Raw genomic sequence first — 24800 nt, 5'->3', positions numbered from 1 at the left:
GGTGAATTCACGGCGTTCGAAACCATTTGATACAGGACGTCCCGATCGCTATGCAGCAGCGCATGCATGGTGGCGGACAGGTCGGAAGCAAGATTTTGCAACCAAGTTTGCTGGACTTTCGTCATGGTGTTGAGCGGCTGAATTGCACGCTAAACCGTATCAGGCACGCAGCCAAGCATCACTGAGACCTGGTCATCCTCGCCTCCAGGCCTGGATATACCCACCCCCAGTTCTTCCCGCACGCCGCCCTCTCAGTCACTTGTCACACTGTTTGCCAGACTTTGTGCGTACAACTGCATAGAACAAGATCCAGACCGCAGCTCCGCCGCACGCCTTGCTGCCATATCTCACCGGCAGAGCTACGAACCCACGAGGGGCATTTCTTACCACACGCCCCAACTACCTCCTACCCTGCCCTTCTTCTATAGCGACCTCCGGAGTCTCGCCGCATAGTCACGCAGACGCACCGCCGTAAGCGCAAGTGATACATAGGAAGCGCATCATGGCAGGGACGCGCAACTACGACTTCCTAGTATGTGCTCCCTCCCTTCCAGCTCAAACCCTAGCCCGATGTTATCATGCCGACAACGGCCATTACGCATGCCTTTGAGGAAGCTAACCGAGCACCTGCTCGCCATTAGATCAAACTCCTCCTTATAGGCGACAGTGGTGTAGGCAAGTCGTGCTGCTTGCTGCGGTTCAGCGAGGACTCCTTCACTCCAAGCTTCATCACTACAATCGGCATCGACTTCAAGATCCGAACCATCGAGTTGGATGGCAAGCGCGTCAAACTGCAGATATGGGATACCGCCGGTCAAGAGCGCTTCCGTACCATTACCACGGCGTATTACAGGGGTGCTATGGGCATTCTGCTAGTCTACGACGTGACAGACGAGAGAAGTTTCAACAGTATGCGACCAAGCCTCCTTGTGCACAAACGGGGCGAGAGCTAACGTGAACGTGAAGACATCAGGACGTGGTTCTCGAATGTGGAACAGCACGCCTCGGAAGGCGTTAACAAGATCCTCATCGGCAACAAGTGCGACTGGGAAGAAAAACGCGCAGTCTCCACAGAGCAAGGCCAGGCACTCGCCGACGAGCTGGGCATTCCGTTCCTGGAGGTTTCTGCAAAGTCCAACATCAACGTCGACAAGGCCTTCTACAGCCTGGCTGCCGACATCAAGAAGCGCATCATCGACACGCAGAGCCAGAATGCGCCTGCAGCAAACACGGGGGTCAGCATCGGTGAGCAACAGGGAAGCGGGGGAGCATTCAAGCAGTGCTGCTAAGGATTGCCTCGAGTTCGTTAGCGACGGAGCTGAGGAGAGAGCGAGAAGAGACACGACTGACGTGAGGGACCTGCCGGTCCCTCTGCATGATAGAGGCGGGTGGGCATCGGCGTTAATTATCAAACGGGTAGGCGTCAGGTCGGAGGGAATCCGTGCTTGCTTGAAGAGTGATCTAGCATGTGTATAGCTTTTTCTGGCTCGCTTTAACGTTGCAATTTATAGGATATCCTGCGCTTGACTGCGAATATCTTTGATCCGTCCTCAGTTTTTGCACGTCGGTCTCTTGCTAAAGCTTGAATCTGGACTCGATCTTCACAAAGTAGACGCAGGACCAGCACGATGGAGTTTCCTTACGCACTTATCGTTGTGCATTCGTGTGTCTCAGCTCTGCCGTCTGTGGCGGATTGTCCAACCATGTTAGACTTGATCCGCGGCCTGGGACTATTCCTCTCGTTCGGAGAAAAGTGATGGACCTAGTCACACGTCCAAGGTGAATCTACTTGTTCCTTGCTGATTAAAGATATGGCAATCTTTGTGTACTTCATCATTTCACCTCGGATCAAATTGAGCAAATCATTATGGACACTTGAGGAGATTGGTACGGTCGTTTCGAAATGGGTAAACGACAGTGATACCTTACATTCTCATGATAATTGCCTAGGCTTGAGTTCACCGTAATACACCTTTGAATAGGTTATAGCATTCCTGATTTACTATGCAAGATGTCTACATGCCGAAGGCCCTGTTTTAACGCGGAGCTCAATCGTCTATCAGTTTGGGCACCAGTCGGAAGGGAACCCAAGTTCTGAAAGATACTTAGATAAGCCTAGATCCTCCCAAGATCGCCTCTCAGCGTCGTCAGCGACCCATATCACGCCCATCATGCCCATGCTGTTGGCTCCAGGACGTCCATCGGCGCCTGACTGTCTACGAGGAATGACACACATCCAATCCGCCGTGAAGACAATATTGTGGGCTCTGATTTCACGTCCGAGGATTCCTTCGAGGATGGAAAGCAAATGCTGATACATCTCGAAGATGCCTTGCGCACCCATATCCTTGATAGACCCGAAGCGTACAAGATATGGAACACTGAGCTCCACGGGAGGGCAGTAATTGAGGCGCTCGATGGAATCTGCGGCGACCCTATCCGGCCACATGATGAATTCATACCGAGCAGGCTTTAACATGATCTGGACATGCTTGTACGGCTGTGACGACCCTGCCTCTGGGCAGCAGTTGTAAAAGGCTATCGCATCAATTGGGTCAAGCTTTAGCATAATTTCTCGAGAAGCTACAAAGTCGTCGATCGACAACCGAGTTGTTTGGGACGAGAAAGTCTGGGGATGCAGCAGTAGCTGTGGCCTCATCACGCAAAATTTGTTCAACTGGACAGTATAGCCGTTTACTTGGGTGACGACAAAGGACGGGTCAGGGTTGCCAAAGGGGTCGGGTGTCGCAGGGGTTTCATCAGGCTGATGGTTGAGCTGTGGCTTTTTCCTGATCGCTGGAACAATGCGGAATTGTAACTGCCATCTTGAGACTCAACTTGCTGTGCCTATCAAAATCATCCTGTCGTCAGGGAAAATTAAATCTTACCGGAAATGCACCATGTACCAGCTCCGCATCCGTGTCACCGTACAAAAGAAGACCTCGTCTACGCAAGTTGTCAAACTGCTCCAGGCACGTGTCTAACATGGGACTCATGGCTGGTTCCGTGGGGCGCAACTCCATCACCTTTGGTTTAGGCATCAAGGAAACTTGGCCATATCGGCAAATTTCAGTTTGGAATTGCTGGTGTGGAGCCAAGATGTGAACTAGCAGCGCATTCGGGGACAGAGAGCCAATTGCCGTGGTAGGATTGCGCCACGTTCGATCTGTATCAAAGAAGAGTGTCAGCCTGATGTGGATTGTCCACCGGTCTCTGATAAAAGAGTGCAGAATTGACGAGACGGCGATGCATCGCATTCACCTTGCATTCATCTTGAGGCTTAGTCGAGATATGATACGGAGGACCATCTGCAAGACCCATCTCGCAGGAAAGAACTCCTGCTAGGCTAGATATTGACACTCTATTCATTACCACAAAATCTTAGTCTCTACTTTTGGCTCTGCATCACCTCCTTACTCTTGTGCAGGGTATTGAATTTCTTCTTAAACCGGACTTGACCTATATGTGCCCAATCGTCTTACTGTGGGCCATTTTGATAGTTCTATTGACTCAGATCCTGGCCGAGCAACCTTCCTAACAACGAGGGACGATCCGTGTAGTCTAAATCTAAGTCAGTTTCAAATCTCTGTTGAGCTCAAATAGTCGGCTATAATGTTGCCATCAGGCAATCGACTTGCAAGAACCTATACTCAAGTGGAAAGACGAGATTTCGACGTAAAGTCCTGGCCATCACATTCTCTAGGGCTAAATCCAGCTCTCCACGACTTGAGATATTATCAAGGTCTAGTCCAAGAAAATCGCAACTACACAAGTCCAGGTGAGACTAAATGTATTGTCCTTGAGTTGATTAAGGATGGAGGTTCGAACATGCATGATTTCGAGGATGACGAGTCCATACTGGATTACCTTGGTGCTTCAAAGGATGCCAACGGAGTCATCCTTCGTGTCATTTATTGCTGGCTCGAAATAGTAAATCAGGATAGAGGGGCAAGCTTCAGACACGTCACATCTCTGTCGCAGGAAGTCGCAGTCAGGATTCTCACAGAATTCGAGGTATCACCACAGTTCCTACCGAAGCTGCTTGGGGAGCCAGACTACTTCGCACCCGCAATTTTTCAGTTGCAAAGCGACTGGGAGGACAACCCGGAGCCGCATTTCTACTGTCAACATCCTCGATGGAACATTCATGTTTCCGAGACTCCAATATCGGTTTACATGTCCCACAAGCCTCAACAAGCGTGTACGACGTATGTTGTTTCCTGCGGCACTCAAGAGCGGTCTGCAATGAGAGAACATAGTATGGAACGGCTCAAAGACTGGTGGGCATCCAATACTGTTAAACAATCTAATAAGAACCTTCCGAGCCCTTATATTTTGCACTGCTTAATTTCTCAAGCTAGCCTGGAGAGTGCGAAACAACTATTTAATGAACTCAGACATCGATTATATGATGTTCTCGATGCGGTAGACGCTTATGCGAAAAGCGACTATTCCATGCGACAAAACCAACGTGCAGTCCTTGAAGGTGCGACTGTGAAGCTCCATAACGTCTCACAAGACATCGATTCTACAATGGCGGGCTTGGACATGGCGACTATGATCGCAGAAAACTTGCTAATGGCCCTCGAGCGCAGCAAATCCACGCTGGGTGTTCAGTACACCGTTTCGCAGGAGCAGACTGCACAGGCAGCCTCGTATTTGGCACGCTCCCACGCTTCCCAGAAGAGGTGGCTTCTTTCGTGGAAGTCAAGGAAAGACATCGCCATGAATCTCGTCTACAACTTGGTGACCCAACAGGACGCAGCTTCCTCAAATGCAACCGCCTTGTTGGCCCAGGCCGATGGAAATGCGATGAAAGCAATTGCGGCTCTCACCATGGTATTTTTGCCAGCAACTTTCATGGCAACGTTTTACGGCATGTCCTTGATGCAGAAGGCAACATGGAAAAGCTACTGGATCGTCACCAGTCTTCTTACTCTTGTCGTTCTGCTAATCTGGTGGATCTGGATAAAATTTCCGATTCGTAAACTGAGAAAGGGTTTCAAGCTCCGATTGAGAAAGTTCTTGCGGACTCTGTGGTACAAAAAGCGTAATAATGTGTCCACAGATGACGAAGAGAAGGCGGTATCACAGGGCCTGGTCACGACGTTATCTATGACCACGACGTTGCAAGAGATTTCTTCAAAGAATGGCCCGCCTCAGGTGTTTACTAATAAGAGCTAGTTGCAGATATAATTCTGATAAGTTTTGCTTAGATTCTCATCTCTGGGGGGCTCAGTGCGAGCCTGAAATGCGCGCATTTTTTAGGTTCGTACGGCTAACAGCTGAATTCTGCGAAATCCGATTACCACAAGTTTTGCATGCGTATAATGTAAGTCTTGCCATGCTGCGCCCAAATAACCCCCCACCCCCGATTTGTCCCGCCTTAAACGCCAAGATTACATCTCTACCTCTATAACCTGCATGAGCTCTAAAAATTAGTTGGCTGTGGCCATATAGAATTTAGTCGCTATGTTTTTGACAGTGAACAGATTGTTGGAGACGCTACAAGGAAAAGTGTTGCGTAGTGAATAGGACGAAGCTGCAGGAGTGAGGAGAATGACGAAGCTCGCTTACTACAACATGCCTTTGAAGCTGCGAAGGAATTTAAAAGTCTTCGTATTCATCATAAGTGACGACACGGGTTTTCCAAAGTCTTGATTGCAGAAGCGACAACCAAAGACTCGGCGAGGACTTCTTGGTTGAGCCACTCTTGTAACACAGCTGAAATCGGCCTAACTTCGGCTGAACGTGTTCCTAAACTGAAAGATGAATGTTTCGCCTATCTTGCCGCACACAGTTTCGGGGCCAGAACTCTGGTACATCATCTCTCTGCTTGGCTCCTGATCAAATTCTGGGCTCGGTTTTCACATGTTTTGAAGGATGCCCGCGCAGGTCGTTCCGAACGTCCTCCCAGAGATCCAAGAATGGCTCAACATTAATTAGAGAAGGATCCACACTTTTTGGCTTCATGCCGATTGGCGATGTTGGGCCCGGAACGACCTGTACGCACATCTCGATCAAGGGATGTGCAAGAGGCTGCGCGAAGACCATCCCAGGTGGGATTACATCGTTTCCCATAGCGTTTGGCCGTGGGGAGAGGACGAGGTCAAAGAGGACCTCGTCGCTGCACCGGCTGCAAACCAGAAGACGGACGAAGTAGCCATTTGAATTTGTGCCGCAAAACCTGGCGAGAACGACACTAACTTTGCAGACTACGTCGAGAAGTTTCAGCGAGAATGGGAATCGCTTCAGGATCTGACGAAGAAGAGAGGCGAAGGTAACCTCGAAGGTGGGAAACTTCTATTTCTGGGCATTGGTGAGAGGGCGTATGACGAGGTCGAGCTCAGCTTCGACGGCAGATCTGAGTATGAGGAGGCCGTATACGTCTATTACCTTTGGCTTGATTTGTCGGAAACAAACAAGAAATATTCTGGAAGATAGCTATAGAGCAGATCCTGCAATGATCACCCCAAATTCCATACCGCAATCATAATCTTACACTATTTATTAGTTACGAAAGAGCAAAGACCTTTATCCTCTGCACGAGTGCTTTCAAAGACCGCATCGACGTCGTTAGCAAAATCTCGACATTGAAATTTCTTTGCTACTTGGAAGATCTCAGAGAATCCTTGTCTCTACATTGATCCGATGATCAAAACACTAAGGGAAAAAGGGGACATGGAAGTGGTCAAGGTAATGTGTAATATCAATAGCATCATATAGCTATATAGTTTTTTTATTATCCTATTATTCACAGTGTCTACCTGTGTATAACATGTACCCATTAAACACTGACAAGTAGAGGTTTTGTTTCTACGCCGATAGGATCCCGCGCTGTGCAGATGAGATTCGCGTTGATAAAGGAAAATTGTTACAAGATTGTGTAAGGAAACAAAAGAGACTTCATTCGTCTACATGTTTGACCTTATCAGAGAGCAAGGACTGCCATGAGACCAGCAGCCAACATGCCAAGCATCTTTCCGTCATGAGAAGGAGCAGCGTTTGTGGTCACCATCGCTGGGGAGAACGATGAGCTGCTTGTTGGCTTGTAACCCGACGGTGTGAAAGTCGTGCTCGCACCAGCATAGCCTCCTGGCGTGACAGCATTGGCGGGGCTGGTGGCAGGAGCAGGACCTGAACCAGTGGCGGAATAACCGCCAGCACCAGGAGCTGGGCCTTGTGCAAGACCGACACTGTAAGTAGTAGCACCTGCAACAGGGGCTGCCGTGGTGAATTGCACCCAAGGCACCGTGACAACTGTTGTGAGCTGCGTGATAGTGCTCGAGCTTGGGATGGGGAAACCTTGGCTGACGCCCTCAGTGTAAGTGCACGGAATTGTGTATGTACTTGCGATAGTAACGGTTGTGTACTGCGGAACGACTGCGGATGTCGCTGGGGCTCCACCGTTGCATTTGGCACATGTAGCAATAGTGGCAGTCTTTGTGAGAGTGATCGTGCTGATCTTTGATGACGAAAGGACAGTGGTAGCACCATTCTCTGTCACGGTTTGACCAGGCGTGCATGTTGAAACGGTCTCAGTCACAACTTGCGTTGTGTAGGTAGTGCTTCCTGTTTCTGCAGGGCTTGCTGGTGATGTGCTTGCTGGAGCTGGAGGCGTAACTGGGATAGAACTTGGGCAGTTCGTGACGAGGCCTGGATTCTGCGGGATGTAAGCTGCGCAGATACCTTGGAGGTAGGACAACGCCTCTGAGATGATCGTCACATCAGCTCCGTAGGCCGTGACGCATTCGATGACATTCTTCGTGAATTCGGAGTTCTTGCAGTAGCATGTGTAATCCGAGTTGTCCTTGCAGCCTGATGATTGAATCCAAGTGCTCAGGCACTGAGGCAGCACATCTGGACATGAAGCCGTGGGAATGCTGGGAGACGAGGAGACTGGGCTCGAGCTCGAGACCGGAGAACCAGGAGTGGAGGCAGATGGCACGGAAGGCGAAGCCGGCTTGCTCGAAGTTGGCGAAGAAGCCGGACCTGAGCTGGATGGCGCGGGCTGAGACGACTGAGGAGACGCCGGCTGAGAGGATTGAGGTGCAGAAGCAGGACCAGAAGAGGCTGGTGGAGAAGAAGAGTTTGAGTAGTGTGGAGCGGAGCTTGACGGGGAAGGCGCCTGCTCTGAGCTTTTGGGAGGAGCTGGCGCGGAGCTCGACGGCACAGCGGGGCCAGAAGTGGAATATTGTGCCAGCGAAGTACTTGACGGAGAAGCTGGCTTAGAGCTTGAAGATTGCGCGAGTGAAGTACTCTGCTGATAAGCTGGGCTAGAGCTTGAAGCTTTTGCGGGTGAAGTACTTGATGGAGAAGCTGGGGCGCTTGAACTGGAGGAAGCTGGCTTCGTAGACGCAGGTGATGCAGGGGTACTGGTGCTCGGCGACGGCCCACTGCAGTCGAAACCAATCGAATGAATACCAATGCTGCAGCTGCTCGTCGAGCCCTGTGGAAGTTGAAATGACACCTGCTGAGCACCACCACACTGGGTGTTCTTTACGACCGTACCACCCGATTTGCAAGAGGCGGTTTGCTTGCAAGTGCTGCCATCGGGCATTTGATAGTGGAATTCGACATCGGTGTCCTCAGAGACAGATATCTGGTAGGTGTCGATGGAGAAGTTCTTGCTAGAACCGCAGCTGAAGCTTGGTCCTTTACCGGCGCTGATGGAGCCCTGGATGCATTTGTCCTGGAAGCTTCGCTTGGTCAGAGGGTCGCGTTTTCCGAAGCTGTTAGCACAAGTCCAGCCATTGAAGCTGAAGCCATCGTAGCTCGAGAAGCTGCCAGTGCCAAGGTTGGACCAGCTCCAGCCAGATGACTGTTGGCCATCACATTGATTGTCGTTGTTCTGGGGCGTCTTGAAAGATGGGTAGTCGTTCCAGCTCTTGAGTCCTATTAGCGTTCTGTCCCTCGGATAAGAAGTGAAATATGACCTACGGTAGCAGACGCGACGCCCAGTAAGGTGGCGATCGCCGATGCGGTTTTCATGTTGCCTTGTTAATCAACGATGATAACCACCAAGTGTTTGTTAACCGTAAGGAGGCCGAGGCGATATACAGAGCGAAGAATATGCAAACCAATAACGAATGTATCGAGATATCTATCAGAAGCGAATGTGACAACTTTATAACGAAGGATGCCCTCAGGACAAACGAAGGAGCAAAAGCTTGCGGTGAAAAGAACCTTGGGTTACGAGAACATACACGGCCTTTATGAGTTTCCTGCATCCTGTATGACGGACTGTGCATTTGTGGGCCACGAGAAAGACCGACGGCCTTTGCTCCACCTTGCTCTTCCTTCTTCACTCCATACCAGTACCCACAGCATGATGCTATTCCAATCCATGACCGCGCGCAATCATGAAACATGTGAACAACCCATCCCTCCAAGGCTCCTGGCTAGACGGTCGGCCATTAGACGGCGGCGTGGAGCACTGAGACAGTGCGAACAGCATTGGCAGTTACAGACAACCTGACATGCTTGACTGGCTTGAGTATCTGTTCCAGGCTCACCGGCAGCTATCCTGGGCGCGAAGAACGGCTATGGGGGGGTGTGAGGAAACAGGCAGTTCCAAACGTGAAGCTGCACAGCCTCATCCGTCAGGGAGCGCGCCGTGGAATCATGGTTGGATATTGGTGCATCGCCGTGTGAGCATGAAACATCGATCCAAAAGGAGTGCCGCCCGTTAAAGCGTCGATCCGGATCCCGGTGTGGGCCACTTGGCAGGACGTTCAGGGGGGCCGCCAGGTACGGGCGGCAGCTGGTTGGACGACGTTCAACGCGAGAAGGCCAAAACCGGCTATTCTGAGCCTCTAACCTTGCAGGCGTGTCGCCGCACTCGTACGGATTGACACCAGAGCCAGAAGCAGAAGTCCAAAAGGTGATCCGATCTGTGGTGGGCCATGCTTGTGGGCCACCAGGTTCAAGCAAATAGTGTGGGATTAGTTCCCTCGTCGTCACGATGCGCTGAGGGAAAACAGGTTGTGACGAAGATCTGTGTGCAACTGAGTGGTTCACTAGTAGCGTAATGGAAATTGAGGGCAATAGTTAGAAATGTCAATCTCATGTGTTTCGATCGTGGAGTTGCATCTTTCTATGGATGCAGTGGAGCGTTTCGACATCATATGTGGCAAACCATTCAACGAGATCTCCTCAAGGCGTCCACTATAGGAGCGCCCCACCCAGCCAATGATTCCTTCTTCAGAACGACAACCAAACGAATTTAGCTGCTCCCCCTTGTTCTCTTTAACCTACTTTGATTCCTCCGTCCAAGGATGTCGTTGTTCGGCTCTGATGGCCACAACTCACGCATCATGGCGGATCGCAGGTGCATCCACACCGTTGGTCCACTGACTGTGCAGAGTTTCAGCCACCCGTGTCCTTGTACAGTCAGGGAAAAACCGCCGTTCATGACGACCTTGTACCCAGCTCACGCTACAAACGGTATCAGGGCAGGCTATTGTATCACCACCTCACTCGCCTCCATTACCATCTGCAGAAAGGAAAACTCATGTGGTTCGATTCCCATCCCCCTTGGCTTCGAATAGGGGCAGGTGGAGACCCCACAGCCGGAACCAGTGAACAGAGGCGTACTGCTGAGATGCTCTGGAGACTGGAACACTAGATTGAGGCGGAGAGGCAAATTCGTGATTTGTAGTGTTTGTGAAGCAAATGGGAGTCTTTTTCAATTGATGGAATCACAAAGCTTGCATCGGTAAACCTCTATAACAGCAGAGCCAAACGCAGCGCACTAGCATACTTCACAATTCTCAGACCAAAAAGAAACGGAGAAACTCGGATAAAAGCCAGCAAGCAACTAAAAAAAGCAACCCAAAATGCTTTCACACCATGTCATAGAAAGAATTGATCCGCATCCAACAAGCTCTTGCTAGCTACAAAGCTGAATCCTCCAAAAGGATCCGGTGGTGCATCAGTCATCGGCTCATCCTCGGCAAGCACGCTCCGCTTCTGCGTCACTGGGCTAACAGCCAATTCCGTGAATTCCGTATCGAAGTTCTCTGCTAACTCCGGGTCCGTAATCAGAGGTTTAATGGGTGGCTCCAGCTCACGCTTGGCCAGCTTCTTCCAGTCAATCTTTTTGAAGAAACGATGACCCTTGATGATTTGCATGTCCTTGGGCATGTTATTTCCTAGTCTTTTGTGGGGCTCCTTACGCAGAAGCCGAGTGAGAAGGTCCTTTGCATCGGGTCCAAGAAAGAATGGAAAGTTGAGCTTAGCCTTGAGAATATTGGCCTGGATCTTGGCATTGTTGTTGCCAGGGAAGGGTGGCGCGCCTGTGAGCAGATCAAAACCTAGCGCGCCTAGGGACCACCAGTCGACGGCGAAGCTGTATTCCTTGCCAGCCACGATTTCAGGGGCCATGTAGTCTACTGTGCCTAGAAAAGAGTTACACTTGTCGGCGTCATCGGTTGCAACCTTGGAGAGACCAAAATCAGTTAGCAGAAGATGACCCTCTGCATCGAGCAAGCAATTTTCAGGCTTGAGATCACGGTAGACAACACCGAGATTTTGGTGAAGGTGCTCTAAGGCCAGTACCATCTCAGCCATGTAGAACGAAGCTGTTTCCTCAGGGAACATTCGCTCCATGGCCAAGTGATGAAACAATTCCCCCCCTTGTGCATATTCAAGGATGAGATATAGCTTTTCATGATCCTGGAAAGCGTAAAAAAGTTTGACCACGAAGGGATGGCGGTTGACCGTCTCCAGAATGTGACGTTCCGTCTTCGTCTGCTCGATCAATCGCTTATGAACGACCAGAGACGCCTTTTTGAACTGCTTTTGGGCATACAATCTGCCAGTCGTAACCTGCTTGACAAGCAAGACCGTCCCAAATGCCCCCTTACCCAAACACTTCATTGGCTCAAAGTCAGCTGCGGTCATCTTCCGATGAACAGAATTCTGACGAAGCCCACCTTCGATGGAAGAAAGCATGGTAGAGGGCTTGGACTGAACATCTGGGCTGACGAAATCATTGACAAGGGGTACTTCGTATGTGTCCATCTCGGTCCTATCGCTCAAACTGGCATCCGATCCTGTGCTGGAGACTTCACGGCGCATGTTAGGGGGTGAACTCGCTCCAGAATTTGTGTCGATGCTCAGCGCGTCCAGACGTTGTTTCAGCGCACTGATGCCAGAAGGCGTGCAAGGCCGCATCGCTGGGCTGCTCGTGACGCTGGTAAACTCGCGAATCTTCGAGCTCCATTGCGGAGTATTCGCGATTGAATGATCCGACTCTTCTCCAGCAGACGTAATGGGCGTCTGGAATCCCCGAATCGTCTGCGTTGCCGGAGCAGCTGGTCCCATTCTCTGTGCACGCTGCCTCTTCTTCTTTGCGGCCTTCTTACGCACTTTCTCAAAGTCAAGCTTCGGTGCATCAGTACTCTCGTCAAGAGGAATATGGCTCTTCATTCTCGCGGGAGACTGTGAGGCGATCCGCATGGGAGGAGTGGAAGAGCCCATAGTCTCTTGACTTAGGACTCTACTAATGGAGCGCGGCGTCCTGTCATCCTCGGCTTTCAAAATCGAGCCAGTCGCATTGACCAGAAGAGTTTGGCGCAATGCACTCTTTGAGTCGCAACAGGACTCTCCAATACTGACTCCAGTGGCGCTCATGCTGCTAATGATAGTGCCAGAGCCTGTTGTTGTACTAGGGGCCATATCGACTACGCCTTAATCAAGTCACGGTATATGCTCCGTCCACCCAGAGACGATTAGATGAAAGCCAGCGTTTAGAGATCGAGGCAGTGTTTACGCTTGAATCGCGTGCTGCGCATCTGAAGTCAGTATTTTTAAACCCTTCGACATGCAATGAGGAGCAGCCTCACCGTTTAGATCCCGTCAGATCTATTCCGTAATAACCTTTCGCCCGCCCTTCAAGGCGGGCCTCGCACACTTAGCTGTTCTCGAGTGGCAAAGGACGCCTCGATTGTGGAAACTCCGAGAGCGATGTTGCGATTCACAAGCGCAACTGAGCCAGCAAAGCCGAACACGAAGGAAGAGTGAGAGGAAGCGCCGGATGCGAAAGTGTAGCCCATCGATGGTAATATCAGGTCGATTTTTGTGTATCCGAGATAGTTCGCCAGAGCGGTCTCCTGGCGATATGACAGCGTGGTACGAGGACGCGAGAAATGTGGTGTTGCAGGTGTGTGGATTTGAAAGAAAGACTAGCGGTTGCTGAACTTTATTTCGTCTGCCTTGGTAATGTGAGAGCCGAGTCCCTGAATGGGCTAGGGGCAGCCTAAATTTGGGGACGGTCCGCATGGGCGAATCCCGTGTCCCCAGACTCGCACATTGCGAAACTTAACCAGCCTATCTTACTCCAGCTTCAACACGTGCTGATGTGCAATACGTTGTGGCGCGCCATTCTCTTCATTCCCCTTGGCCACATTCTCGATGTCATACGCGAGAGGACGACACACACAAGTACGGTGTGATGCTGAGCGACGGGCTCGTGATCGGACACACCAAATGCGGCTCAGTGTCTACCCTTGCAAAAGAGTAATTAAATGATTTTCCTAATCAAATCGTACACAAATTTTTATCATGTTTTGTTCCTCAATCTTATTATATCACTTCGGGTTAGCGCGTGGGTATTCTCATTTCAACGACGCATTCAAATTCCAAGCGCCGACATCACGAAACACTACGGACGCAGTTGAGCAAGCGATCCTAATTCTTATCCTCCGAAGGGCTAGGTGCTGGCAGGGGAAACCGACGTTGGCGGAGGTTGATTGAGAATCCTCTGTACCTTCGCTTCGTTCTCTAGCAAAGTGCTGTCTTCGAGCTCAGATGACGTTTGTTCAAAGTCAGAGTCAGAGGCCGCGTCCTGAGCAGCAAGGCGTTCCTTTTCGAGCCGAGTTTCTTTACCGCGCTTGTGGCAGTACCAGAAAACGAAGAGCAGAACTAGACGACTGCGTTAGACGCTGATGAAAAATAAAAAGGAGAGGAGCATTTACGGAAAACAGCCAAGGACATGAGTACATTCGTACCGGTCACAACGGCTGGGAAGCGCAGCTTCAAAAAGTTGAGTATACTCTTCAGCATCCCGGTCACAGCGCCCTGCGCGGATACAAGCTTCTTCAGTGATGGGATCTTCTTCTTCGAATGCTTCTTATCCCTGCTTTCTGTTGTTACGTCCATCGCCTTCGCGTCCGCACCCGGCTTCTCCGAGGCCGCGGCTAAGAGCCCTGGCGCTATACTCGCGCTCATTTTCGACGGCAAACTCTTAATTAGATTCTTTAAGAAGTCTGGAAGATCGTCGTACATCTTGCGAAGGTACTCATCCCAATTCTTGAGAAACTTCTCGAGGTCGTCGTATGCCGTAGGTACACCATTAACAATGTCTTTGAGGATCTGTGTGAACTCGGCCATCATCTTCTGAGACTTCTCTGAGAAGCTGAATGCGCGATTATTAACCGCAGAGAGATTCAATTGGTCGAGCACGCTAGTCAAATCCTGCTCCTCCTTCGTCTTCTCTATCTCATTTGATGCTGCGGGGTCTGTTGTGACGATCTCACCCTTCTTCGCTGCCTCGACGGCAGCCTGGAGATCGGAGCCTGCTTGCTCCTTACTTTTACCTTTCTGAGTCTTGTTTAGTGTTTGCTGATATTGACTTTAGGGACGTATATACATACTTTGCCTCCAAATCTTTGCGGGAGAGTGCGGACATAACTGAGATAGCTTTCAGTCTTTTTGTGCGTCTTGCTCTCTTTGTGCTTCACTTCCTCCGATTTTGATGGCTCAGCCTCGGCGTCTAGTGGAGGGGATTGTGGTAGAGGAATCTTGTTCGCGCCATCCATCAAAGCAATTTGGGCATCTTTTGGCTTTGCCTTCTCTGCAGTGTCAAAAATCACAGCAGGTCGCTCAGGCAGCGGCGGTGGTTGTTCGTCTGAAGTGATCAACTCAAGAAATCTCTCGTCCTCGTCGGTAAGAATTGGCGATTTCGGTTCTTCCATTAAGGCTGCTGAATTCGGGACCTCCTTGCGCTTGATGTTGAAGTATTCCGAAGTCATGATTGAGTAAACCCCACAAGCTTTCTCATGCGCTACTTCGTAATTGTATTGCGATGACAATGTCAGAGAAGAAATTTAACCGTGCGAAATGTCAATGAAATACAGGTTTTGACTGCGAAGCTCACGGGCACTGACGTTCGATTCGCATATTCTATTAAGTGTGGCGGTGGCTTTTGTCCAGGCTGCAGCTCAGGCGGGGCTGACATCATTGATCGCAAAACTTGGCGACGATCCGATCCAGAAGCTGAAACCTCTTGTAGCAAACAAACACTTTTAATCTTAGCTTTGGCTGGGAACGCATCACGACTTAGCATTGATACAAGAGATCACGACTTGTGCTTCAAATAGAACGCAAGGCAGCACTCGGGGTTCACTTAATTGGAGAACGGTGAGAACTTTTGTGACTATCAAAGCCATTCGAATTGTGATAATATGTGTAGAGGGCATTATTACTGCAGCATCCGTAAGGGGTCATCTAAACTCATCATAAAGCAAAACAGAAGGGAAATTGGCAGTGCAAGGGGGGGGTATATAGATCTCCACCTTATGTACATATCAGTCGGTCAATCTTTCATTTGCCATACGACCTTAGTCCTTGTCCGTCATCGTCTTCTTCGTAAGCCAGATCACCAGCATTGCCATGACCTTTACTCCAAAACCCATTAAGTACACAGCACCCTTGAAGCTGATGCCGAGCAAGCTCAGGATTGCCTTGGTGATGCGTGGCAGGTCTTCTTTCTCAACAATATGTTCAAAGCCCAAACCCAAACTATTTGCCATGATAGTGACCGGCCTAGGTTTCCTGGCCTTCTTGGCTGGCTTTGGTGCTGGCTTGACTTCGGTGATCTCTTTGATCTTTGGTGTCTTCACCTTCTTGCTTGTGGCCTTGAAGCTAAGAAGGGAAGGTGGAGGGGCCGCAAATACGAGACCTGGATCTTCTGGGCGTTTGCCTTCCGAGACGGCGACGCTGAGAAGCGTGGACACGCACACGTCGATCAAGTAAAGATTGCCCAGCTGTTGGATCGCAGCGGCGTCGATGTGCAAACATCCATCCTGGAAATCCAACCGAGCGAGGATTTCTGGCTCACGCTCGACTGCCGTCATAGCTGATGTTCGACTACTGGAAGATACTGGAGAACCAGTCAAGGATGCCATGCAAGAATACGGATTCAAAATGCTTATACAAGTTTGACCTTTAACAACGCCGAGCTCGAAGGCAGATTTGACGTCTCCAACAACAGAGATGTTGAAGACACCCAAGCTTGGGTGGTGCAGTTCATACTTGCCGTTGAGGGCATCGATCGCAGACCAGGCCAACGTACAGCCCTCGCGTTGACTGGCCTCGGCAACAGCACGCTCAGCAAGCCTTTGCGCAGCAGGCGATGTCGCATTCGGATCGACCTCCGCAATGCTCTTGGCTTGTGGTGTTTTAGCTGCACCTTCTAGCGCGTGAAGAGAAGCGAGAATGGGCATGATGGTTGTGACATGCTGTGCTGGACTGTCAACGTCCGACGTGACTGATCCTCGATTTATTTTTGACAGGGTCGGAGGCGGTGGCGGAGTTAGGTCAAGGTGTGAGACTGGAAGAATGTCCTCTCCAGATGTGTGATGCCTTTGTACAAATAATTCGTGGTCGTCGCCGTCTTCAGTTTTTGTGTGCGTCTTTGACAAAGTGTAAAATGGCTGATCCTCAGCTGGTCCAAAGACAATCTTCTCCTTTCCGCTTCTATCTTCTTGCATAGGTTTGAACATCTTCAAAGTAAAGTGCTTAGGGTCAGGAGCATCTAGCTTGCCATTGGCCGTAGCCCAAAGAGAGTTGAGATCTGAGATCGGCGTGATGTATACAGGGTCCCTCTTTTCAGGCAACAGCAAAGCACTGTTGAAATTTGGCGAGTATGGTGTCCTGCTGATTTTTTCCGGTGAAATAACCGCTGTAGGTACGATGCCCTGCGGCCGATACGCTTGTTGAGCGAGGGGGACGTTTGGATCTAAGATAGGAAACATCGAACGTATGGGCAGATCACTCGTTGGAGGGGCCGCAATCTGCGTCCATTGCTTATTTCCCATGAAGCTGTTTCGACCAAGAGTTGAGCTCGGGGAAATGCCATCGTATTCTGTCAAGGGAGTCTGAACTTCTGACTGTCTCCTCTGGTCTGAGCCGATCGGGAATCGACTTCGAACTGTTGACCTGGACGCATTTCGCTGAAGCGTCAAGTTTGATTGCAGTGTTGAGGAGGACTGAGCTGAATGACTTGATTGAGCAGATCTGACAGATGCTTGTCTCTGCGGTGGCATGAAATAGTAGTTGCATGGATTGATCGGCGAAGTAATTGCGGCCACTTCGCCGCCGTCTTCTGCCCTCTTAGGGACACAGACTCTGCTTCGATTTAGAGATCGGGATGGAGACGTACGTTCCGACGCAAGGATGGGTGCTGTAGAGACAGATAATTCCTTGTTGCTTCCAGGAGAACCATGATGGCGCGCAACGGATGGTCCCGGGGATGGAGTTCTTCGAACTGCAGGACTAACGGCAATATTCCTATTGCGAGCGCCTACTGAAGAACTTCGCCGTGGCCGAGTGCCACGTGTAGCTGAAGGCTCTCGCTTAGGCACTTGGATAGGTGGAAGCTTTTGGAATGGGTTCTCCCGCGGACTTGACTTTGCCTCTTCGATAGGAGGCAGGTATTTGACGCGCTGTTGAGCTGGAGAGGGAGAAGGGTCTCGTGTTATTGCAACGCCGACACGTGTATGATCCGAAGACGGACGGCTGGCGTCGCCGCTTGATGCTTTTGCCTTTGTGACTAGTGATGCACTATCTCGACGCACCGGCCAAGGTCCCGACGGTCGCATGTCCATCGATCTTCGGATAAGATCGTCCAAGCTTTCTCTTCTCTTCGCTGCCTCCTCCACGGGAGGGAAAATATGCAAGGTCGGACCCGCGGCCATTGTAAGTATTGTTAATGAATGACTTTTGCTGATAACAAAGCACTACCAGAGCGCACAGAGAGGGACTGAAATTACAACGGGACCCAAAAGAACAGAACAATGAATGAATATCGGACGACCTCGAAGTTGACCGGAAGGATTCACTAACGTGTGGAGTACAGGGCGGGATGCACTGTCATTTTAACTTAAAGTCCACGAGCATGGGCTCAACGGACGTCAGCGAACAGCTGGCCTCGCATCCGTAGACCTGCGAGATGCCAATAGCGGCTGCAAAGCGATGGCTTTCTGTGGCACTGTGTTCTGCTGCATTGCAATTGTGAAGAGCACAGTGTAAGGCTAAGGCGCCAGGTACAAGGCGAGCACTCTGGTTGGTTGACTCTAAGCGCCGACGAGACCGCCAGCCACGCCAGTCAGGTCACATCTTTGTCGACCACCAGGCCTTGACAGCGGCTGCGTAGCTGACGAAGATAATTTGCTGATCCCTTGCAGTTCGTTGGATGTCCTTAACCAGATCTGGCCGGGCCGTTGCTTGCTGACGGCGTGGGTGTATGCAGACGATGACTCTGAACCTCGTGAGAGATGTCTAGCTTAGGCGAAATACGTTGGAAGCGCCAGTCGAGAGATTGAGTTAATGCTAGGTACTAGTTTATGATTAAAAAAAACTTCTTTAGAGAGATGCGTTACGGTAAGATATGGTTCAGCTAGCGTATCAAAGATGCATTCAGATCCATGGCCAAAAGCATGGAAATCTTAAGACAGTCATCGGTACCGAGACAGGGAGTGATCCCACTGTGTTCCTCGCAGACAGATAGCGCCGCCATCAGAGAAAAGTCGGTGATTGACAATGATGATGACAGAATTACCAAGACGCTACATAACTGAAGATCGAAATGATTTCAGGGGGGAAACAACGGACTCTGCTTGGCTCAAATTGGTCATGGCGCTTTCTCGTGCGTTTTGATTCTTCAGATGTTTTATACCAAAGAGTCAAGTCGTGTTGATAACAGCAGACCTGTAACGAATCCTTGAGTTTTTCCATCTCCCAAGAGACCGCAATTCAGAAGCATGAAGATACATTGTAGGGCGCTGCAAGGCCCTCTGATCCACCGACTTCTAGATTTTTAGTCGGATGATTCCCATTCTCTATCCCCAAGCCACCGCGCTACACCTCTGCGCATCCCCAGTACCTCGTCACAATCCTCCCGGTTCTCGTGGCATCTACAGAGGCGGACAGACGTTCAGCCGCTGAACATACCGAAGTCAGTTAAGTCGATAACAAAGCACGTGCAACACACTCGCAGGTTGACAGACGCCAAACTATGTCTTCTCAGATCCACCCATGCACCTCAGCAAGCTCCCATTTTCCCACTTCTTGTCTTGCTTCAACCACAGTGAGCCCGTGTCTTCCACTAATTTTGGCTCGTCGTTTCACCGTCCGGACTCTCTCACTCTGTGATACCCTTCAACTGCACATGGCGCATATCCAGCCACGTGAACTTGTTCTCGCTCTTATGTGGTGCAAGTGATGGAGATGGCAAGTAGACCCTCGTTGAAGTTGGCTGATGCGAGAGCTTTGTTATTAGCGCGCCGAGGGGGACTAAGCATGGAGGCCGATCCGGTCACAGCGGCTCCAGCAAGGTAACCATGGGAGTGCTTGACGCTTGAGCGAGGTGACTCTAGGCGAAATGACCATAGAATTGAAACTCTTGTCCGCCTTGTTTGGCCCCTTCTTATCAATAGACACTTTGCTTGAGCGCTGATCTTAATATCTGGTCGATGATACATTGGTATTTACCATCAAGCTTGGTATGCGACTTCGGTTGAGCTGAAATTTCAAACGTAGGCCTTGATCTCTGTGATTCCTCTTCTACATCGGCGAGAAATGAAGCTGTTGCAGATAATTCAAAGTCGAGGTAGCGGAAACATTGGCCCTTATGATGTGTACATTCTCGTCCTCATTTTTCAGCAGACCGAGGAAAGTAGCAATCAGTGTTCGTCACCTCGCCTTGGTTCTTCAAAGCTCCCTCGTCGATCAAGCTGGTAATCTGGATGCTTGGTACGTAGCTAAAGCATCGTTAGAAAGCGATGAGCTTATTTCTTTGCTAAAGAAAAACTACGAAGGAGAGAGAGATTGAGAAATGCGACGATAAATTCGCTTAGAGTACGAGAAGTTATGATCAAGCAGAGAATTATTAAGATCTTAACTGCAACCCCCAAGTAAACATCAGCGTACGTTATCGGATTAAGCTCGTATCGAATGTTTTAAGGCACGTGCTGTTATATCTCTAGACGAGCTCTAGCCTCTAGGTTCATAGTCATCACTCGAAAAGGCACATAGCCTCAACTGCATCCAGAACACAAAGGAGCAAGAAAAATGAAAGGAGGATATGAAAGACAGCATTACGAGAGCATGTGCGTTGAAATAATAAAATCTATAGTGAAAGCGGCCAATTCCGTGGTACCTATGTCAAATACACATTGTGTAGAACATCCGTATCAGAGCCTGCTTCCCATCTTCCATTTTCATGTCAAAACGTTTCAGCATCGCAAGTTGACTAAAGCTTCGGCGAGTTGCTGCCATTTAGTCACAGTTGACCGGCGGTGTTGAAGTCCTTGAGCGCCTGTGCGACACGCTTGCTCATCGTCTTCTCGCCCTCACGCACCCACACACGTGGGTCGTAGTACTTCTTATTTGGTTTATCCGGGCCCTCTGGGTTGCCGACTTGCGAGGTCAAGTAGTCCTTCTTGTTGGCCATATAGTCACGGACACCGGTAAGGTAAGCCCACTGTAGATCAGTATCGAGGTTGACCTTGACAACACCGTAGCTAATAGCGTCCTGATATTCCTTGAGGGTGGAACCAGAGCCGCCGTGGAAGACGAGATAGACTGGCTTGGTCTTGTCCGAACCAGTCTTCTCCTTGACGTAGCTGTGACGTGATAATTAGCGAGGTCAAAACAGCGTTCTTGGGCCACTTTGGAACTTACGCCTGGTGCTTCTGGAGGAGCTCTGGGTGGAGCTTAACATTGCCAGGCTTGTACACGCCGTGCACGTTGCCGAAACCGGCAGCGATCGAGAAGTATGGAGAAATAGGGCTGAGAGTCTTGTAGATCTCGTAGATATCTTCTGGCTGGGTGTAGAGGGAGTTGTTGTCCACACTCTCGTTGTTGACACCGTCCTCCTCGCCACCAGTGATGCCGATCTCCATCTCAAGCCACTGCTTCATTGGTGCAGCCCTCTTGAGGTATTCGGCAGTGGTCTTGATGTTGTACTCAACAGGCTCCTCAGACAGATCGATCATGTGGGAGGAGAAGAGTGGCTCGCCATGCGTCTTAAAGTATGCCTCGTCAGCTTCAAGCATGCCGTCTAGCCATGGAAGAAGCTTCTTGGCGCAGTGGTCGGTGTGCAGGACGACGGGAATACCGTAAGCCGGGGCCACGGCACGGATGTAGTGGGCTGCGGCAATGGCGCCCTGTATCGAGGCATACTGGTCCTTGTTGTCGACGCCCTTGCCGGCGAAGTACGCAGCACCACCCTGCGAGGTCTGCAGGATGATGGGGGCTTTCGCATCACGGGCGGCTTCGAGGGCAGCGACCACGGTGGAGGACGAGGTAACGTTAACTAGGTACGATTTCAGCGTTTTACTCTTCGTAGTCTAGCTTTCATTATCTCATACTGGCCGGGATGGCGTAGCCGTTGGCGTGAGCATGGTTGAAGAGCGCCAGCACGTCGTCGCCGACGATCTACGTGATCGAATGACTGTCAGTCATTACATATTTTTCCGTGCCAGCCCGTGCTGGACGAAGCCACGGTGGTGAGGAGAACTTACAACGCCAGACTTGCGAGAGAGTTCCAATGGGGCCATTCTGATCGGATCAAGAAGCGGTCGAGTCTGCTTGAAAGAGGTTACTTGGGGAATTCTTGAAGAGGAGGCGAAAGATGGTTCTGAGGGATTTGATTGAGATTTTGTTTTGCCCAACGGACAGAAGACCAGAGCGCAAGCAATGGTGGGGTCCCTCAAACGGAACCCCACATTGGGAGCAGCTCACCACGTCCCAAGCAATCTCTGCTCTGCGGACTGACTTCATCCGGGCCAATCTCGAACCAAACAAAAGCGTGGCCAAATTGACGCACCTTGCTTTTTGCTGTGCACGCCGTGTTTATCGCTCGTTTGTGGGTGGCTTCGAATTCGCTCCACGCGTGAGGGGCTGATCCACGGTTATATACTCGGGCGACGGAAAAATACTTGTGTCATCAGGACCGGGTTGCTCGTTTCCTCCTTCCGCGGTTCTAGATGCGTCGAGCCTGTGTGTCTTCTGTGCTCCGAATCCGCCCGTCGTTTTCCCCCAGAGGTGGATATCGATCACCAACTTCACGATCCTTCGTCGCAACGTGCGCCGAAGAACGGAGCATCCTTGTCTTCCGGCAAGCCATGCCTCCTAACGTACCTGCAGCACTCTCCCGGCATGGGTGCTGCGTGTCGAGGGTTGGTTCACGAGACCGGAAAATATGCGAACAAGGTAGAACGAACTGCGCGCCATGGCGCCCAACACTAGCGGCTAGGAGAGTCATGGGCTCGAGCTGAACATTCTGTTGCTATTATCTACGATGCACAACCTCAGACCCAGCAGGCGAGAGCGCCTGCTCCATCGACGGATCCATGGCTGTCTGATTCGATGTCTGGCCAGGACTCTTGACCACCACTTTCTTCACCATCGGGGCATCAGCGCCCTTGAACGATATCTCTACCTCATACGTGCCCAAGTGCTTAATCCTTGTAGCATCATCTCCCTCTATCGGGTTCACAAACCTCAAGTTTGCCTCGCTAAGTTGTATCTGCGCCGCCTCATCGTTGTATGCAACTGCCTCACGAATGTATTGAGCTACATCTGGTGTTGAAACGGAGCCGTAAATGGCCGTAGGTGTCTCCGGTATGCTCGCCTTGAGCATGGCCTGCACTGAGGCCGGCAGTTTGCTCTTGCTGTCGTTTTTGCCAGAGCCCTTGGGGACCGGTTTGCGCTCGAAGGTGAATACTTCGGGAAGCAGTACATCTAGAAGCGCTATGGCGCGATTCGGCTGTGCAGAAGTACTTAGTCCGGCTCTATGAACGATTCATCAACCCCAAAATACATACCTCAACTGTCTTAATCTCGATGTCGGTCGAAGCCGGCTTATTGACTCCTGTCACCATGCTTTCAAATGGTCGAGACTTCGTCTGATGTTTCCAGGAAGAGGCTTCAGCCATAACCTGGAACTCATAGTCCCGCGAAACATTGATTTCGCCTCGTTTTATAGCAAGTCGCTCCTCGGGCGTGGCATACCGAGCAACATTGGAGGGGAACCAGTTGTTACGCATTGTTCCTGGCGGAACTGCAACGAATGCGCCTGTATTCCCTCTGTCAGCTACAAGTCGCACTCATTAACTACCATTTACACCCACCTTTTCGGCCAAAGCGATCCAAATCCTTGAGGAGCTGCACGGGTATAGTTGTGCTTGACTTCGCTCCGCGCACCTGTTGCTGATGAAGTGGTCGCCATGATGCTTCAACAAAGCTACGGAGACATGCCGAGCATTGAGGGATGAATGATGGACGCACGCGACAGCTCATGATGATGTGTGCGGTTCAATGGCCATTAGGACGCTGCTGTTTGTGTCTTTACAAATTCAATGGGAGCCGCAAACGTTAGGAGGCTGTAATTTAAATGCTGTGACTAGTCCATAATTAGATTTAAATACAACAAGTTTGCTTTGTCATGAACTGAAATTTTCCGCCAATCCAGAACTCGTAACCCGAAAGTTGCCAAACACTGAAAAGAGTTATTCTGTCAGGTTGATCGTGACAAATTTCAAAGGTCCCAAAAAAGAGAAAAAAAAATACAACATCAACTTTACCTAATATACGTGTGTCTGTTCTGAATCTCTATCGTTGTTGCATCAAGGTCTCTTCCTCACATCAAGAGATATCGAAGAACATCTTCAAGAGAGGGTAGTAGGTGACTTCAAATTTTGCTGACGACGCAATGTGGTTGATTTGTACAGAAATGACTCGTTCAAACACCACATGATAATTGCGTATTTCCCGAATCGATGTCTCATTGAGCAACTTCCCGATTTGCACCCGTAGCGATTTCAGAGAAATGAGATTCTGCTGTTTCCTACAATTGCAACCTGTCGTCCTATGAGGCACCGTAGTTTCCTTGCTACAAAGCTGGCGATGAGCATGTTCAAGATCTGCTGTGGATCTCCTAATCCGCCATCAGCCTTTGGCATTGTTTGGAGATTATACGATCTTGACTTACACGTGCCACTGTTGATAATCCTCTCTAGGAGTTTGGTGAAGAGGCTATCAAACCCTTCCTGACTTTGACGAGCGTGAAAAGCCACTCCAAGTGATCACGACCCTTATTTTGGCAAGGAAGAGATAGTTGGCTTCTGCTCCAGGCGGGAGGAGCTCTCGTAATCTGCTATATGGTCATTTTGGCAGCGCAGATAGAACCTAACTCAACTTGTTTCCATTATTGCCTTGCCATACTTTTCCGAACCATTATAGCAATTCTCGCCGCCTTCCATTTCGTTTTCATAGCCAACTGACGTGCATAGTGCATTAAAGAAACGCTCACTACCTTGAAAGAATTACGTACTTTTTGCAAAAAAAAAGGTCTTATTTTAACAAGTGTACCAGACTTTGGATGTTCTCCAATTACCTGTCATGGCAATCATCGCGGATAGCCCTGATTCTCTTCCATCTCAAGGAAGTGTGTATTAAGGATCTAGTACGCGATTAAATTCAGTTCCTAAGCAGAAAAAAAGAAGAGCGAA

The 24800-nt window shown here is 50.2% G+C and overlaps 9 protein-coding genes across 10 annotated transcripts; 2 read left to right on the top strand and 7 right to left on the bottom strand.

Moving 5' to 3' along the window:
- The first annotated feature begins 226 nt into the window (after positions 1 to 226).
- Positions 227 to 1890, top strand: PV09_01310 (GTP-binding protein ypt2). Its single transcript, XM_016354172.1, has 3 exons — positions 227 to 532; positions 642 to 909; positions 967 to 1890. The coding sequence occupies exons 1-3, from the start codon at positions 503 to 505 to the stop codon at positions 1287 to 1289; spliced, it is 621 nt and encodes a 206-aa protein (XP_016218267.1). The 5' UTR covers positions 227 to 502; the 3' UTR covers positions 1290 to 1890.
- A 169-nt stretch (positions 1891 to 2059) lies between these two features.
- Positions 2060 to 2996, bottom strand: PV09_01309 (uncharacterized protein; the record flags this gene model as incomplete). Its single annotated transcript, XM_016354171.1, has 2 exons — positions 2060 to 2818; positions 2889 to 2996. The coding sequence occupies 2 exons, from the start codon at positions 2994 to 2996 to the stop codon at positions 2060 to 2062; spliced, it is 867 nt and encodes a 288-aa protein (XP_016218266.1).
- Positions 2997 to 3612: 616 nt separating this feature from the next.
- Positions 3613 to 6444, top strand: PV09_01308 (uncharacterized protein; the record flags this gene model as incomplete). The annotated part of the gene is made up of 3 exons (XM_016354170.1): positions 3613 to 5163; positions 5217 to 5268; positions 6215 to 6444. The coding sequence occupies 3 exons, from the start codon at positions 3613 to 3615 to the stop codon at positions 6442 to 6444; spliced, it is 1833 nt and encodes a 610-aa protein (XP_016218265.1).
- A 256-nt stretch (positions 6445 to 6700) lies between these two features.
- PV09_01307 (uncharacterized protein) lies at positions 6701 to 9820 on the bottom strand. The gene is made up of 2 exons (XM_016354169.1): positions 8941 to 9820; positions 6701 to 8887 (listed from the first exon to the last, which is right to left on the bottom strand). Exons 1-2 carry the CDS (start codon positions 8989 to 8991, stop codon positions 6932 to 6934), a joined length of 2007 nt encoding a protein of 668 aa, XP_016218264.1. The 5' UTR covers positions 8992 to 9820; the 3' UTR covers positions 6701 to 6931.
- Positions 9821 to 10676: 856 nt separating this feature from the next.
- PV09_01306 (uncharacterized protein) lies at positions 10677 to 13184 on the bottom strand. The gene is made up of 2 exons (XM_016354168.1): positions 12849 to 13184; positions 10677 to 12789 (listed from the first exon to the last, which is right to left on the bottom strand). The coding sequence occupies exon 2, from the start codon at positions 12679 to 12681 to the stop codon at positions 10855 to 10857; it is 1827 nt and encodes a 608-aa protein (XP_016218263.1). The 5' UTR covers positions 12682 to 12789; positions 12849 to 13184; the 3' UTR covers positions 10677 to 10854.
- Positions 13185 to 13319: 135 nt separating this feature from the next.
- PV09_01305 (uncharacterized protein) lies at positions 13320 to 15195 on the bottom strand. Its single transcript, XM_016354167.1, has 3 exons — positions 14658 to 15195; positions 13980 to 14604; positions 13320 to 13926 (listed from the first exon to the last, which is right to left on the bottom strand). The coding sequence occupies exons 1-3, from the start codon at positions 15033 to 15035 to the stop codon at positions 13715 to 13717; spliced, it is 1215 nt and encodes a 404-aa protein (XP_016218262.1). The 5' UTR covers positions 15036 to 15195; the 3' UTR covers positions 13320 to 13714.
- Positions 15196 to 15453: 258 nt separating this feature from the next.
- Positions 15454 to 18281, bottom strand: PV09_01304 (uncharacterized protein). Its single transcript, XM_016354166.1, has one exon. It carries the CDS (start codon positions 17979 to 17981, stop codon positions 15624 to 15626), a length of 2358 nt encoding a protein of 785 aa, XP_016218261.1. The 5' UTR covers positions 17982 to 18281; the 3' UTR covers positions 15454 to 15623.
- Positions 18282 to 20106: 1825 nt separating this feature from the next.
- Positions 20107 to 22249, bottom strand: PV09_01303. Of its 2 annotated transcripts, XM_016354165.1 has the most exons (5): positions 22115 to 22249; positions 21810 to 21872; positions 21657 to 21723; positions 20968 to 21601; positions 20107 to 20909 (listed from the first exon to the last, which is right to left on the bottom strand). In XM_016354165.1, the coding sequence occupies exons 2-5, from the start codon at positions 21843 to 21845 to the stop codon at positions 20567 to 20569; spliced, it is 1080 nt and encodes a 359-aa protein (XP_016218260.1). In that variant the 5' UTR covers positions 21846 to 21872; positions 22115 to 22249; the 3' UTR covers positions 20107 to 20566. The 2 variants fall into 2 exon arrangements, with proteins under 2 accessions (XP_016218260.1, XP_016218259.1); XM_016354164.1 differs by having other exon boundaries at positions 21810 to 22249.
- A 252-nt stretch (positions 22250 to 22501) lies between these two features.
- PV09_01302 (uncharacterized protein) lies at positions 22502 to 23634 on the bottom strand. The gene is made up of 3 exons (XM_016354163.1): positions 23421 to 23634; positions 23115 to 23365; positions 22502 to 23056 (listed from the first exon to the last, which is right to left on the bottom strand). Exons 1-3 carry the CDS (start codon positions 23587 to 23589, stop codon positions 22580 to 22582), a joined length of 897 nt encoding a protein of 298 aa, XP_016218258.1. The 5' UTR covers positions 23590 to 23634; the 3' UTR covers positions 22502 to 22579.
- Positions 23635 to 24800: the final 1166 nt, after the last annotated feature.

This window comes from Verruconis gallopava, assembly GCF_000836295.1.
Source record: "Verruconis gallopava strain CBS 43764 unplaced genomic scaffold supercont1.3, whole genome shotgun sequence".
NCBI classification, from domain to species: Eukaryota; Fungi; Ascomycota; class Dothideomycetes; order Venturiales; family Sympoventuriaceae; genus Verruconis; species Verruconis gallopava.
Note: the sequence above shows the minus strand (reverse complement) of the source record. Positions and strands in the feature narration are given on the sequence as shown.

Coding starts and splice junctions, on each gene's coding strand:
- PV09_01302 (XM_016354163.1), bottom strand. CDS start 23,589: ATGAGCTGTCGCGTGCGTCCATCATTCATCCCTCAATGCTCGGCATGT. Junction 23,366..23,420: donor GGATCGCTTTGGCCGAAAAG/GTGGGTGTAAAT, acceptor GAGGGAATACAG/GCGCATTCGTTGCAGTTCCG. Junction 23,057..23,114: donor TCGAGATTAAGACAGTTGAG/GTATGTATTTTG, acceptor ACTTCTGCACAG/CCGAATCGCGCCATAGCGCT.
- PV09_01307 (XM_016354169.1), bottom strand. CDS start 8,991: ATGAAAACCGCATCGGCGATCGCCACCTTACTGGGCGTCGCGTCTGCT. Junction 8,888..8,940: donor TGGGCGTCGCGTCTGCTACC/GTAGGTCATATT, acceptor ATAGGACTCAAG/AGCTGGAACGACTACCCATC.
- PV09_01310 (XM_016354172.1), top strand. CDS start 503: ATGGCAGGGACGCGCAACTACGACTTCCTA. Junction 533..641: donor CGCGCAACTACGACTTCCTA/GTATGTGCTCCC, acceptor GCTCGCCATTAG/ATCAAACTCCTCCTTATAGG. Junction 910..966: donor AGACGAGAGAAGTTTCAACA/GTATGCGACCAA, acceptor GTGAACGTGAAG/ACATCAGGACGTGGTTCTCG.
- PV09_01306 (XM_016354168.1), bottom strand. CDS start 12,681: ATGGCCCCTAGTACAACAACAGGCTCTGGCACTATCATTAGCAGCATG.
- PV09_01303 (XM_016354164.1), bottom strand. CDS start 21,845: ATGGCCCCATTGGAACTCTCTCGCAAGTCTGGCGTT. Junction 21,724..21,809: donor TCTCTCGCAAGTCTGGCGTT/GTAAGTTCTCCT, acceptor TCGATCACGTAG/ATCGTCGGCGACGACGTGCT. Junction 20,910..20,967: donor CTCCTCCAGAAGCACCAGGC/GTAAGTTCCAAA, acceptor ATCACGTCACAG/CTACGTCAAGGAGAAGACTG.
- PV09_01304 (XM_016354166.1), bottom strand. CDS start 17,981: ATGGCCGCGGGTCCGACCTTGCATATTTTCCCTCCCGTGGAGGAGGCA.
- PV09_01305 (XM_016354167.1), bottom strand. CDS start 15,035: ATGACTTCGGAATACTTCAACATCAAGCGCAAGGAGGTCCCGAATTCA. Junction 14,605..14,657: donor CGCAAAGATTTGGAGGCAAA/GTATGTATATAC, acceptor AACAAGACTCAG/AAAGGTAAAAGTAAGGAGCA. Junction 13,927..13,979: donor CATGTCCTTGGCTGTTTTCC/GTAAATGCTCCT, acceptor GCAGTCGTCTAG/TTCTGCTCTTCGTTTTCTGG.